The sequence below is a fragment of the Fusarium oxysporum genome, chromosome 15 (genome assembly GCF_000149955.1).
Source record: "Fusarium oxysporum f. sp. lycopersici 4287 chromosome 15, whole genome shotgun sequence".
Lineage (NCBI taxonomy): Eukaryota > Fungi > Ascomycota > Sordariomycetes > Hypocreales > Nectriaceae > Fusarium > Fusarium oxysporum.
The window spans coordinates 157274-172438 of record NC_031000.1 but is presented as its reverse complement, the minus strand read 5'-3'; the positions used below and the strand labels follow the sequence as shown (position 1 = coordinate 172438).

General features: G+C 50.2%; 3 protein-coding genes across 3 annotated transcripts; 2 read left to right on the top strand and 1 right to left on the bottom strand.

Annotated features, from left to right (window-relative positions):
• Nucleotides 1–423: 423 nt before the first annotated feature.
• FOXG_16676 (uncharacterized protein) lies at nucleotides 424–5202 on the top strand (the record flags this gene model as incomplete). The annotated part of the gene is made up of 4 exons (XM_018396700.1): nucleotides 424–513; nucleotides 573–1000; nucleotides 2359–2788; nucleotides 2874–5202. The coding sequence occupies 4 exons, from the start codon at nucleotides 424–426 to the stop codon at nucleotides 5145–5147; spliced, it is 3222 nt and encodes a 1073-aa protein (XP_018257433.1). The 3' UTR covers nucleotides 5148–5202.
• Nucleotides 5203–6054: 852 nt separating this feature from the next.
• Nucleotides 6055–8523, top strand: FOXG_16675 (aspartyl-tRNA synthetase; the record flags this gene model as incomplete). The annotated part of the gene is made up of 1 exon (XM_018396699.1): nucleotides 6055–8523. One exon carries the CDS (start codon nucleotides 6055–6057, stop codon nucleotides 8521–8523), a length of 2469 nt encoding a protein of 822 aa, XP_018257432.1.
• Nucleotides 8524–13251: 4728 nt separating this feature from the next.
• Nucleotides 13252–15055, bottom strand: FOXG_16674 (uncharacterized protein; the record flags this gene model as incomplete). Its single annotated transcript, XM_018396698.1, has 2 exons — nucleotides 13252–14272; nucleotides 14328–15055. 2 exons carry the CDS (start codon nucleotides 15053–15055, stop codon nucleotides 13252–13254), a joined length of 1749 nt encoding a protein of 582 aa, XP_018257431.1.
• Between the last annotated feature and the right edge of the window lie 110 nt (nucleotides 15056–15165).

Below are 15165 nucleotides of genomic sequence, written 5' to 3'. Positions count from 1 at the left end.
GAGCTCTATCTTCCAGGGACTAATCTGACTGTAGATGAGTGTATGGTGCCGTTTACAGGCAGATCAAAAGAGACAACGCTTGTCAAGGGAAAGCCCACACCGGTGGGCTTCAAAGTCTAGGTTATCGCCCAACAGGGCTTCTTTCTGCGGTGGCTTTGGCATGTAAAGGCATCATCATATACTACTGTTATTATTAACCTACCTACGCCGAAGCCGGTAGGCAAGAAGGGAAAGCTACAGACCAAGATCCCTCTCAGTAATACACAGAGCATCGTGGTTCACCGAGTGAAAAGGCTGCTTCCTCAGACATATCACGTCTTCACAGATAACCTCTTCTCATCACCGCAGCTCTTCCGCCTCCTTCGGCAGCTTGGCTTTGGTGCCATAGGCACGGCACGCCCTAACTGCGGCATTAGCACCGAGATGAAGCAGATAAAAGAGACCGGCAAAGCTCCTAATGGCACGCCTTTGAGATATAACGAGGTCATACTGATCCCGACGGAAGATAAACAGGTATAGATGACTTTTAGCTGTATTTCCCTTACTAATTCGTCCCTTTTTATTCCCCCTAGGTCATCCAAATCGCTTGGAAGGATAGCAGCGTGGTGCTCTTCATTTCAACTGTGCACACTGGCGCCCCTCACGAGCACACACTAAAAAAGAGGAAGCTGCCGGCTAAGAGAGGCACGAAGGCAGAGGCACAACAGCTGCAGCGCCTTTTTAACAGGAATAGCTTCAAAATGATCCCTATACCTACTGTTGCTGCTCAGTATAACGATGAAATAAATCACGTGGACCGCGGCGATCAGATAAGGTCCTATACAACATATGAGCATCGATTCCGCCGTGGTCCGTGGCAGGCGTTACTTAAAAGCTTCCTCCTCGAAGTCGCACTTGCGAATAGCTTCATTTTACAAAAGAAGACCCGGCACCCTCGTTGGAAGACCTACGGCACGCTACAAGCTTGGAAGGAATGCATCTGCAACGCGATTTTCAACACGTATGCTGCTGAAGGCGGCACAAGGAAGAGAAGCCGGTCAGGGAAGGAAGAAGACATCGAGGATATAGAAGCACGGCAAAATCACCTACAAAGAGATATCAATCATGTCCGCCGAGGCAGCTATTCGCCTTGCCTAGCTTGCAAGGGCTGCCGGCAAGGGCAGCCTCGACCCTTTAAAAAAAGGAAGGAAAAAGGAGGCTATCTCGAGCCGATATCAGGAAATCAGGGGTGCCAGAAGACTAGGTATGGTTGCAAAGTATGTGATGTAGCGATTTGTAACAATGCTGACTGTTGGTACTTCTATCACACGCCAATTTAGGTGTGGGTAGAATGTACCGATCGTCGCGATCATTTTGATTGGCCCCCGACCCTAGTCGTGACCTCCCTGATGCCTTGTGCCACCCAAAGAGATAAATAAATCTTGAGATTTCTCATGGCGCACTAGTGACGTCTGACGTCATAAATGTATACTAGTAAGTTAACCGTTGCGTTTATCAAAACTATGAATAATTAATACGTAACGTGGTTGATAAGCGAATGCTCCAGATAAGCGAGTGCTCCACTGCACTGTATAACTAAAAATAGCCTACCCTATAACACTTTTAAGCTATAGATAAAATAGCTAAAAATCTAATAGCTAAAAATCTAATAAAAATATTTCTTATAATAGTATAGCTAGCTTTATTAAATTATATTTTTTGAAGATTTTTTGCTATTTTAACTTATATAAAAAACCTTAAAATACAGTGCATTTTATAATGGCAATTGATAGGGGGGCATGACGAATTGATACGCGGGCATGATCCTTAGGGGGGCATGACTTTTTGTAACACCTGATTCGTCAATTTCGTTTTTGTTAGTGTCGGCAGAATTCTGTCAGAGCTTCCTAAGTACCTCGTGTTGCATATGCCTCTCCCAGATTGTCACACGAGTGCACCACAAGAGTCAGAGAGGTGTTACAGATCTGTTGCAGGTTCGGCAGGTCTAGTATCGTAGCCTCTCCTCGTCAAATATAATGAGGACGAAGAAGACGAGGGGACAGGGATGAATCAATCAATAATCTGTTCTTTATCTTGAAATCATCATTCATCTTGACTTACCACCCTCGTATCCGACACCTCGAGCTTAGCTCGCCCTTAATCTTACATTGGTAACCAATGCGACGCCATCAAGTTTTCTCTCCATCAGCAAGCTATCCACTCCTGAGTCTCTCAATCCTCGATGATTAGAACCTTCACCACGTCCCAATCTGAGCCTCCTTCCAGCTCAGAGAGCAATCCGAGATGCCGAACTCGCAGTCCTAGTCCTAGCGATCAATTGCACGCCCGAAAACGACGGCGGCAGAGCCGACAATCCAGGTTCAGCCCGCCGTTACTCGCGAATAGACCTCGCTCAGCGAGTAGCATTGGAACAAGTATCAGCCAATATTACGGAGTCGGCGACGAAGATACACTCGGAAATCTCTTCACATCTTATCCACAGACCTTTTCAACCGCTCCACAGCCCCATGGATCGCAAGGGCTTCATGAGCCACCATGGGAGCTCCGTTTCGATGACGAGATACACCTTTCGAATGACTTCCTAACCCAAGGAAGACGGCAGCAGCGAGTCAGAATCCCTATACCAGGGCCAGAAACCGACCCACTACCTTCCTCCTCTCCGCCTCAATCAGCACGGGAGCAATCGTCACCCACAAAGGCCGAGTTTCAATCTGCCCTGAAGCTAGTACGAGAAGTGATTGGGACGGATCGGAAGCTTACCCTCGAGCTCGCTCGGTCATACGAGCGAGTACGCCAATGGCGAGAGAAATGGGGTTACTCGCCACTCAGTTCAGATGCGCTTGAATCGCCTCCTCCCTACTCACCGCCCCGAGAGCCGTCCACCCAAGCAGTATCAAAAGATCAGATCTTCTCCTCTTCGAATTTCCTCGTCCCCTGCCCCCGACCCGATCCCGAACCCACCGATCCCAGGCGACCCAGCGCCGTCAGCCGAAGCTCTATTTGACTTGATAAACACCTTTGCGAAAGAGAGTGGCTTTGGTATTGTCCGACGGAACGCCTACTCATATAACGGTCGGAGGATGAGATATTCTTTCCAATGTGACAGATACGGAGAACCACGGCCTAGCAGAGGTGCAGGTCTTCGGCAACGGAAGTCCCGGAAGTGCGGATGCAAGTGGATGGTGATAGCCGAGGCTCTAGAAGAGGGCGAGTGGCTCCTACGACAACACCCAAACCCGGAACACAGTCAACACAACCATGGGCGTAGTATTAGACCGTCTGCGCACCCTTCCCATAGACGGCTGACTACACCCATCAGGGCAACCATTGAGTCGACAAGCCGTCGGGTCGGTATCCGGGCCCGTGACGTACGGGCTGTGGTCCAAGAGCAACACCCCGAATCAACCTTCACCCAGAGGGACATCTATAACGCCCGGGCTCTCATCAATCGAGACAAGTTGAATGGCTACACTCCCACTGCAGCACTGATCAAGCTATTTGATGAGATGGACGTTCCTTACGTCGTTAAGTGGGCGGATGATGAGCCAAGCCGCCTCGTTGGCCTTGTCTGGATCTTTTCCTACTGTCTCCAGATGTGGAAGCGGTTTCCCGAGGTCATCAGCTTCGACAACACATACAACACCAACCGCTTCAAGCTTCCGTTATTCCAGGCAACAGGACAGACTTGCCTTGGTTCTGTCTTCAATGCGGCTTTCGGTCTGATCGACAACGAGAGACGGGAGGGGTTCCAATTCCTCTCTGAGAGTATTCGACAACTGGCAGAGCAGCACTCCATTTGCCAACCGGACGTCATCGTTACCGACTTCGACGATCAGATGAAGGCCGCCCTGAATGATCAGTTCCCTGATGTACAGCAGCAGCTCTGTATCCACCACATCAATTCGAACGTCCTGCTCAAATCAAAGCAAAAGTGGGTCAAGGGCCGCAGTAGTAGCAGTAGTCCCGACAGCAGCGACGAGGATAAGTCTACTCCACAGGTACGGGCTGAGCTTAGCCCGAAAGACCGACAGTTAGTCCACGCGCCGACATCTGAGGACATCCCTCATAGCTATCGAGGGGTTCTCATGATGTGGAAGCTCGTCTTGTTTGCCGAGACTGAGGACGCTCACGAGAAGGCGTGGAGAAACCTCTGTAGGGAATTTGATGACCAGCGGGCTATCCTGCGGTATCTCCATGGAACCTACATGCCTGTAAGGGCCCAGTGGGCACGCTGTTTCATCCGCAAGTATCGCAACTTTGGCATCCGCGTCACCACTGGCACAGAAGCAAGCAACAACAACATCAAGAGCTACCTTCTAAACGGTATGAGCCACCTGTATCGACTTGTCGAAGCTATGCAGGACATGATGAAGGACCAAGAGCGGGACTTCAACGATGCCTGCGCAGCGGACGAGGTACTCACCGCTCGCGAGTATATAGGGTCTAGCTCGGAGTATCTAGGCGAACTCCGGACAGCAATATCATCGAAGGGCCTTGGGCTGATCAACAAGCAATATCGCTTAGCTCGCAAAGCGATGCCGACTGGTAAGAATCCGTTCCCGGAGCCTCTCGGGGGCTGCAACGACGACTGTTCGGTCTATGTCGAGCTCGGTATACCTTGTTGCCACAAGGTCTACTCGAGGTTAGGGTCTGCCACACCCTTCACTAAGTGGGAGGTCCATCCACGGTGGCGACTACGAGAGCCATCCTCTCGAGATCCATACCGACGGATTCTCGACCCCAAGATTGCCACTGCTCTCCGTGGCAGGCCCAAAAACACCACACAGGCTGTTCCAGCAAGGCTAGCCATCGGAGCAAGCAATCGGCAGAGTAGTCAACCAGCCAGCCAGGGCCCATCAAGGCGTAGGCGAGGTCGACCACCGGGTAGTCTAAACAGGTCGACTCTGGCCAGAGTGGAACTCGATGCGAGCCAACATGCCAGTAGCCAGGCCAGTAGCTCAAATCAGCGCCAGAAACGCAGCCAGTCGGGTACCCTTGGAGCGGGGAGAACTACAGGAGGACGTGCCAGCGGACGGAAGACGCAACCCAGCATTCGGAGACGAAGGAGTCAATGGGAGCTGCTTAATAGCGACGAGGAGATTCTTCCTTCCATAGTAGTAAGAGGAGACATAGATAGCTGCTCTTAATAGAATTGGCCTTATTCTATAGGTATCGAAAATAATACTTTGTTTTGACGGCCGAATGCGAGCTGTTCTAATAGGCCGGCTTGGTCCGGTTGCTTCTGCAGAGATCTGGGCTTGTTAAGAGAGCCGGCTTCACCGCCTTTTCTCAAAGGTATTTATGGGTCTACGAAATTTAGCCCAATCAGGTGTTACAAAAAGTCATGCCCCCCTAAGGGTCATGCCCGCGTATCAATTCGTCATGCCCCCCTATCAATTGCCTTTCAATAAGGGTATAACAAGCTGAAATAGGTCCTGTTTGTAACGGTTGCACAAGCCGTTAAACCACAGGGCAAAAGATCAGGCTATAATCGCTATGCAAGCAATCATGGATGTGCTACAGCTGCCTTATATATTTTAAGTAACTCTGCGGGATAGAATACCCCGCACAAGAGACAACTCAAGAACAATCAATCAACACATTTTGCTGCTGCTCACTATATTCACTTTAACCCTTTAAGCACGCTCAGTGCGACAGATAGTTATTTATCTTATTTTAAATTCTTAGTTATTTAAAGTTAAATTGCATTTTTAAAAGAATTTCAAAAATCTGGTTTTTAGGTGGGAATTAGCATGTGAAACTCACTTGTCTGTGACACACGTTTATCATGCACGTTACGTTACCTTTTTTTAACTAGTGCATTTAATTGGCTAATCTATGGAGTGATCTAGCGAGAGGCTTGGATACAATAGAGGGGATAGACTTCGCGCGCTTCGGAGGTCAGTCTGACATCATCGCAGGCCTCGCTCGACACGGCCACCGAGCAATTGGTTGGGCTACCAAAAACACCATCGCCACCACTGGTACTTTCCAAACAGCGAAACATGACTAAGAAGACGCACAGCAACCACAGCGTAAATTATCCGCAATAACATGCACGACAGCGGCGTCCAGATCCACAGCCACTCGGCCAGGTCCAACATGGACGACACCTTAAGCACCAGAGACGCTGCAAGCGGTAGCAGCTGCACTTCTCTTGAGAGCGGTCGCACCAGCATGAGCGCCGACTGGCCTGTACATCCTGGCGAGATCAATACAATTTCGCAGCTTGATTCTCTCCCTATCGGCACAGAAGCAACCTTCCGAGCGCGCATTGAAACTCAACGACCGCTCTCCAAGGTCCTCGATTTTCTACTCCTCCGAGACCAAACCTACTCTGTCCAGGGCGTCCTCGCTCGCGATGCCGATAATACCGACTTTGTGAAGTGGGTGCGCAAGATCAGCCCTGAGTCGCTGGTGCAAGTATGCGGTGTCTTGAAGCAGCCTCCAGAGCCCATCCGATCGGCGACGCACTCTGGTATTGAGGTCGACATCTGCTCCGTTCATCTTGTCAACTCCGCGCAGAACCTGCCCTTCAGCAATTACAAACCCCCTGAGACGCTGCGCAACCGCATGTCCTCACGCATCCTCGATCTCCGACACCCTTCCAACCAGGCTCTCTTCCGCCTGCGCTCCCTCGTTTCACGCGCATTCCGAAACACCCTCGAGGAGCATGGCTTCGTGGAGATTCACACTCCTAAGCTTCAGCCCGCTGCCACCGAGAGCGGCGCTGCTGTCTTCCCCGTTAGCTACTTCGACCGCCGGGCCTTCCTTGCTCAGAGCCCTCAGCTGGCCAAGCAAATGTCCATCTCTGCCGACTTTGGCCGGGTCTTTGAGGTCGGCCCTGTCTTCCGCGCCGAGAACTCGAACACTCATCGCCACTTGACTGAATACACCGGCCTGGACCTCGAGATGGCTATCAATACAGATTACCACGAGGTTATTCAGCTTATCGACATCTTCCTCAAGGAGGTCTTTAAGGCCGTCTACTCCTCTCGAGAGATTGAGGTTATCCGCAAGCGATGGCCAAGCAGCGAGTTCAGGTGGCTCGACGAGACTCCCATCATTCCCTTCAGGGAGGGCATCAAGATGCTCCGCGAAGATGGGCGCGATGTCGAGGAGGAGGATCTGTCTACCCCCAACGAGATCCGTCTCGGTCAGCTTGTTCGCGAAAAGTATGGCACCGACTACTACGTCCTTGACAAGTTCCCTGCCAACGCTCGTCCCTTCTACGCTGCTAAGGATCCTGAAGATCCTAAGTGGACTCGCTCCTTCGATATCTTCATCCGAGGCCAGGAGATCTGCTCTGGTGGCCAGCGTATTCACAATGCTGAGGAGCTCCGAGCCAACATGGTTGCCGCTGGTATGTCTGAGGATGGTATGGAAGACTACCTTATCGCCTTTGACCTTGGTGTCCCCCCTCACGCTGGCGCTGGTCTTGGTCTTGAGCGTATTGTCTCCTGGATGCTTGAGCTTGGCGATGTTCGCTACGCCTCCCTCTTTCACCGCGATCCCAAGTCCCTGCCTACCAAGGCTCCCGGTATGCCTCATCCTGAGGCCGACACCACCAAGCTTCACCAAGCCGATGATCTTCCACCTCTGGAGAAGCTTATTGCCAATTATGGTGATGCCACCAACACGTCTTGGCTTGATGAGCGCTTCCAGATCTGGCGACACGAGACCGGTGCCGCCGTTGGCTGGGTCCAGCAGCAGAAGTTCGCCATGATCACTGGCGACCCGCTCTGCGACCGCAACCAGTACCAGGAAGTCATTCGCGCCTTCATCAAGCATGTCACCGTTGAGCTGCGCTTGACTCCGATCTGGATGCTTGTCTCCTTTGAGGTTCAGAAGATCCTCGCCTCCGAGCTCCGCTGGCGGAGCTTATCCTGCATTGAGGAGCAGCGAGTCGACAATGACAAGCACAACAGCGCTCAGGTCAGCGGCCTTGCCGCAAAGGCGCGTCGCGTTGAGCGCGAAGGTGTCAAGATTCATGAAGTCAAGCTCGACGACGACTTCATCGCCCGCGCCGACCCCGCCATCGAGGAGTGGAAGGCTGCCCGTAAGGGCAAACAAGTCCACCTGACGGAGGTGCGCCCCTGGGTCGACCAGGAGCATCGTCGCTACTTCGCCGCTGGAAAGGACGGCAAGGTGGTCTCTCTTGTGGTCCTGGCTAAGCTCGCTCCCCGCCACGGCTGGCAGGTCAAGTGGGCTCTGGACTTCCCTGGTGCTGTCAACGGCTCCATCGAGGTTCTCATTAGCCACGCCCTGTCTAATGTCACCGGCCAGATCACCTTTGGCGCTGGCGTCTCCGAGAGATTGACGCCAGGCGAGCACGTTCGTGGTCTGCGCGCACGCTTCCTTGCCGCTACGTACCGATCCATCGTCGACAGCCTAGGTTTGCGACGCAAGTCTACCTTCCGGTCCAAGTTTGGTGCTCTCGGTGAGGAAATCTACATTTGCTACCCAAAGCATGGTGTTACTCTGCGTGACCTTCAGCAGATTGTCAAGTTCTTCCAGGACTAGACGAAACTTGAGAAGCTCATTTTTTCCAATTCTCAATACCAACCCCGGAAAACTGCAAAGCATGGAAGCGAATAATAGCAAGCAGTGGATGCTTGATTGGGGTGTATCTCTTCTAGATATTGAGTGACGCACGCGCCCTATGCTTTTTTCTAGAAGGTAGCTCTTTCAGTTGAGTTTTCAGTTATTTTTGGTTACAGCACAAGTTGATTGAGTTTCTTTGTTTCCCTCCTTTTTTTTTTTCTCATTCTATTTTTTTTTTTTTTTTTTCTTCAAGTATGTTTCAGTCTCGAAATGTGCTTCTCGTGAAGATGGTTTGTCTTGTAGGACGTTGCAGTCTGCTGCCATTATTGTCTCTATCCATGTTCATGTGGCTGTGGCTAGGCTGCATATGAAGGTTTCAGTCTCACAAAGTTCTTGCCTGTTCCTAGTCAAGACAATTATCAGTTATCAAGTTTGCTTGAACCTTTTGATGTGGTTTTCTGTGAATAGGGTTAATGGCTTTTGCGATTGCACCTACTCGTGTCCTAGCCTTGCAGTTGTAGGTGATTATCCCTTTGACTGGCCTAAGGCAACACCTCCGTACTGAGCCCCACACAGCCCCCACGCAACCAGGGGTACATGGTAGTGACTTCAAGCGTCAGCGAAACTGACCCCGCTGAAATCGTCATACAACCCATTCAATAAGCTGTCATGGATATCGAACAACTCTCTAGCCAAGCAGCCAACGTGTATGATGACAATAGCTTCATTCGAGTCGACCATAGCCGCCGTGAGCAGCCGACGGATAACACATGCCGGCCAGTCAATAACCCAGTTCCTGACCGTGGCTACAACTTCGAGCCCGTTCATCTTCCAGATCGGTCCTTTCGGATAGAGGCTTTACCCCAGAGCCACTGCTGCTATTCCAGCAGTTTCTCCCCGTTTGGCTAGTAGAAAGCTGGGTTTGCTATACGAATAGCTGGGCTAGTGATCGGCTTGAGATGCTTACAAATAGCTGCAGTGATGAACAACAGCCACAGTCGTGGCTTCTCGATTAGAAGCCAACCTCTGTTGCAGAAATCTTTGTATGGATTGCGATCTTGATCTATATGCGAATACACAAGGAACCCCGGATAGAAGACTACTGGAGAACGTCACAGCTAGGGAAGCAACAGCCAAGTCATCCAATTGTAAAGGGGATGTATCTTCGCCGATTTCAGCTATTATCACAAGTTCTACGTCTCTTTGACCACACAACAATATTCGTAGCTACTGGGGATAGCTTCTATAGCCGGACATTCAGCCGGGTGGATGACTGGTCTAATCACATACAACACATATCCACTACTTTCTTCAAACCAGTCACAGCTATTGCTATAGATGAGTGTATGGTCCGCTTCCTAGGAAGATCCTTGGAAACGACAACCGTCCCATCTAAACCCATTCCCACAGGCTTTAAAGTCTGAGTTGTAGCTCAACGCGGTTATTTCTTGCGGTGGCTCTGGCACAGGCCGGGCCGGAAGTTCGGGCCTGCAGGTATCAGACACACCTACCGGCGTCTGCCTTCACAACTACGTCGCCAACGGCAGCAACGGCGGCTTCGAGAGCCACAGAGTACTGTTTACCTAAACCCGACCCAAGCTGTGGTTGTCGCCCTAGTGAATCTGCTGCCGGAAGCCAGATACCACGTGTTTCTCGACAACCTATTCTCTTCTTCCAGCCTTTTCCGCCGGCTACGTCAGCTTGGGCACGGAGCCACAGGCACAGCCCGCCGGAACTGTGGTCTTTACAGGCTGCTCGCCAAGCTCAAAGCTGGTGATAATACTGCTGCTGGTAGTATTCCTTTTAACTGCCTTAAAGCAAACCCAACAGCCGATAATATAGTCAGTCAAGGAGACAAACTTTTATAGATGAGTCTTACTGATTCGACTTTGGATAGGTCAACCAGATCGCTTGGAAAGACAATGCCCTTGTGTTGTTTTTATCCACCGTATTTACAGGCAATGAACGGATTGACCGCGTAAGGAAACGACCAACAACAGACCAACCTGCAGCACGGCCAATGCAGGAGTTTTCCGGTGAGGAGCTAGTCAAAGTGATTTCAATTCCGTCTATCGCTGCCACTTACAACGACGAAATGGATGCCGTAGACCGTGGCGATCAAATGCGAGCCTACTAGGGCCTTTATCGCCGTGTTCGTCGGGGCGGCTGGAGGGCCCTAGCTTGGGACTTCCTGCCAGAAATAGCCCTGATCAACAGCTTCATTCTGCAGCAACGAGGAAACTCACGGTGGAAGCCAGAGAAGTCTCAAGCGGAGTGGCGGCAGCGTCTTGTTAATGACCTTGTTGCAAAGTATGAGCCTAGTAGTCAGTCGAGACAGAGATTTCGGACTGGGGATGAGTTTACGCCTACATCGCAACATGAATGGCTCCGTAATAAAAGTCCTGTTGCTTGCAAGCCTTGCAAAGGGATGCGGCTTAGGGAGATACAGTCGAAGCAAAAACCTTTATCCGCAACCAGCGGAAACAGAGGGGAAATACGGAAATCCCGGTATGGCTGTAAGCAATGCCAGGTATTTCTTTGCACCTCTGGAAAATGTTGGGACTTCTGGTATCACTTAAATTAGGCGGGGCTTTACGTACCTTGAGCTTGTGACTCTATGATTGGTTGGAATCCCTGCTCGTGACCTAGGTGTTGCCTTACGCCAGTCAAAGGGATAACTTATACCATGGCGGATCCGCGGATCCGATCGGCCGTACCATCCCGTAACCTACCCCCTAAACAGGGGAGCTCTATGGGCGAGTTATGGAATAAAAATGAATTAGAACTGCACCTCTTTTGGGTTTCTGATACGCTCGTACAAGGATCCGTCAACATGGTTCTACATCAGACCCGTAATGGGGATAGACATGACAGCTGTTTCGTCTAGCTAGTATTAATATCCCTTAATACTATTACTTACTTTAATTTAAGACTTTATACCCTTTTAAATGCCTTTACCCTTAACTAATTAAGTGTAATTTAGCATAAATTCTAAAAGGTATAACGTACACGATAAGCGCGTGCACCAGACAAGTGCATGCACGAAAAATCTTAACCTTTTAAAAATAAATCACAATAAAAACATAACAAATCATCTGATCAATTAATTCTAGTTACTATCCCCATCTCCAGAGGCCTCAATACCCTCCTGGCACGTTCTTGCATTATGCCCAGTCTTGCCGCAAGTCCCACAGCGCCGAACCCTTGGTCGCGCTGAACTTCCTTGACCACCACTTCTCCATGATTCGGCCACTACCTGCATATCTACATCCATCTGATCAATTAGATCCTGACCTTCCTGTATAGTCATACTCCCTCTATTCTGCAGGCGTGTCCTTTTTGCCCTGTGCCGCCGGCTAAGTATCTCATTTGCCTGTCGAAGTTCTCGGTTCTCAGCTGCAAGTAAGGCAACCTTATACATAACTACCGTAGTGCCTTTCTCAAGGGATCTCAAAGCTTCAAGAATTGACTCTGGGGAGCTACTGTGATGTCTTCTGATTCGCCTCTGAAGGTATTCAGACTGAGATCCAGCCTCAAGAACTGCTCTTGGGGTCCTTGAAGTCCAAGATTGAGCTTGTTGGGCCTCCTCCTCAACAGGCGTTGGCGTCCGTAGCTGCACAGCAAGCTTTGAGATCGCATATTCTGGGTCAAAAGGAACAAGCCCAGCTCCTTTAAAACCTCCCTTAATGTTTTCTTTAGTTATAGTAGCTTGAAAAGCGGCATAAAAGGCCAGGAAGAACTCAGTCTTGGAAATATGGGTTATAGACCTTCTGATCAGTTGCTCTATTTCTCGACCGTATGCCTTTCTCAGCGGCCCAAGCACCCGAAATCAAGGGGATGAAGCAGGTGGGAAGAATGAGGTGGCATACAGAGCGTGATGATATTGTTCTCCTCACAATATACCTGGAAGTCGGCAGAATGGTGGCTTTCGTGACCATCAAGGATTAGAAGACGATATGGACCAGTTGATCGGTTAGTTGTACATCGATTAAAGTGCTTTAGCCACTCAAGACCTGTCTCATTATCTGTCCAGCCATTTTGGGTCGTAGCAATAGCCCAAGTGGCCGGGAGGTTGCTTTCTCGGTACCAATTGGCAAGGGGATATTGGCCTGCAACCACGATGAAGGGGTCGATTGCCTGACCTTCTGCATTGATCGCTTGAATCGCTGCAACCCGTTCCCGGTTTCCAGGCTGGACTGATTTTGGCCGTCCACGCCTCTCCGAGCTGGTAACCACTATACCGCTTGATATCACGCCCATCATAAAGCCAGTCACTTCCTTACCCTCCACAATAATCAACAATTAATCTGTTATTACAAGAAGATTTAAACTACCGATTTTCCCCTCAACCTGCGTGTTCAGACACCCGTATGAAGCATAGAAGATAAAAAACCGGCAAAACACACTAAAAAACGGGCCCTTCCGATGTCTTACGCTTTTGTGCCCATGTATGAAAGATAGAAACGCGAATCCGGTGCCACTTTCCAGCATGACGTTGTGACGACGGCACATGCTATCCCTTGGGTTATGACGGTTGCGGTAGTATGACAGGTCAATGTCAACTACTCTCGGAGATTCCTATATAGATTCTCTTCTGTTGATATTGTGATGGCGTCGTTTCAACACACAATATATGGGTCACAAGCTTGGGACCTTGTTCAAATGCCAATTGCGCCGCTAAATGCAAGTTGAATGCCTGTACAATTATTACTTCTTCCAGCCAACGTTCCAGATAACGTGGGCGATATCGCGAGCAGTGTTGACCGTGTCAATAACGCGGCCAAATACGCAATCCCCGGATTGTATTTCACTTTCTAGATAAGGCATAAACATACCAGACGGGGTGCGTCGCATACCTGGAGGCTCCTTACAAAGGCTGTCCTGTGAAATAGACCTGCTTAGATCGCCATTGGTATCCGCATTGGGGGGCGACGCCCGCCCTGAACGGGGGCTCAACAATGCATTGTCGAGGCTGCCATCATTATCTTCCTCCCCAAAAACGGACCTGCCTGACTTCTTGGCAGATCGCAGGGTCTCTTTTGAATAGTAAGGGGACTTGAGCGGGCTTCGAGAGTGCTTCATGGCAGTCTGTCGCGGCTCGGGAGTGTTTTCGCGGTATTTGAGGGTAGTGGAAGGCAGCATCGCAATTGTTTTTCCTTCAGCTGCTGGCTTTGACTTCAAAGTCTTGTGTCGGGATATTGGCCTCTTCTTGGTTTTGACTCGCTTTATCATAACCCCGTCATCCAAGTCACTATCAAAACCGTAGTGGTCATCGACCATATCTTTATCATACTTAGCTTCAACAGCTATGCACTGCTCAACTTGCTCATTGAAATGAACATGCTTTTGCTCAAAACTGGAGGAAATGATTCTAGATGATTTTACCGAGGGAGCGACGCTACTTTTTTCTCCACCCAATCGATATGATGCAAATGGGCAGGCGAAGTAGTCTGTTGACGAACGACCGAGGTGGAGCTGGAGGATTCCTCGGGTCTTCTGGGCCTTCACAGCTGCGGTGGCTTGCTCCAATAATGAGGCCGTGGACAGCGAGCGCTGAAGCATAACTTCATACATGCTTCTCTTCTTCAGAATGGGCTTCTTGTTGAGGTTGATTAGTGAGTCGGCCTTTGACAGCGACACACTCGAGGACTCTATGTCGGTAGGGTGGAGGTTCTTTGGTCCTGACTGCAGAGGGCCATAGAGCCAGGTGACATCACAATCCTTGAGCCTTATAGATGTAAGTATTTCAATAGAGCTTAAGGGAGCACTACAGGGAGGCAAACCAATTAAGCGATTCAGGGGAGATGGTCTTGAGATTGTTCTTGGTCTTCATCCATGCCCTCCAAGAAGCATTTTCCAATCGAGCGCTGTTTGGAAACTCTTTCCTCCATGTTACAACGTATCGCCATGAGGACCAGATATCCTCCTCTCTCCATTCATTGGACAGATAATCGACTTGGCGCGACGGCCTACTTGAGACTGCAGTGTCATCCTCTGCATGTTCGGATTTTTCGTGCTCTGGTGTTTCGGATATTGATGTATCATCACAAGCCTCTTCAGAGGCCTCGTGTTCTGCAGGAGAGACGGTATAAGAGTCGCCTGTTCGGGGACTGGGGGATGGCTCTGGGTTATCATCGTAGTGAATATCAGGACGGATCTCTGGGTGAGCGTAGAGCCTCTCTTGCGCAAAGGATGGAAACATGAAGTGATCTGCAGGTGATTCAATAAGACCAATGGTGCCATCGTAGCCAGAGACAATAGAGGGGTTGGTGGCAGGAGTAGATGCGTAAGAAAGGTCGGCCGAGTCGGCGTGGACGGTACGGGGAGACGAGGGAGCAGATGATGAGTTGGATTCGGCGGAAGTCTTAGAAGCAGGCTTGTAATGCTCGCTCAAGTGAGAAGTGGTGGAATATGACGAAATCGAAGAGATGAAGTTGGAATGAGAAAGTGAGCGTCGCAGGCCGGACGCGGCGAAATAACCGTTGTCGTCCGATGGAAGAACGGCAGCCATGATGAAGTTTGGCGCGTACCGGAGGGGTACGCAGCGTAGCTGGGTGCTGCTGGTGTTGGTGCTGTGAGTGTGGATGTGTACGATGAATGGTAGACCAAACCTGGTCGAGA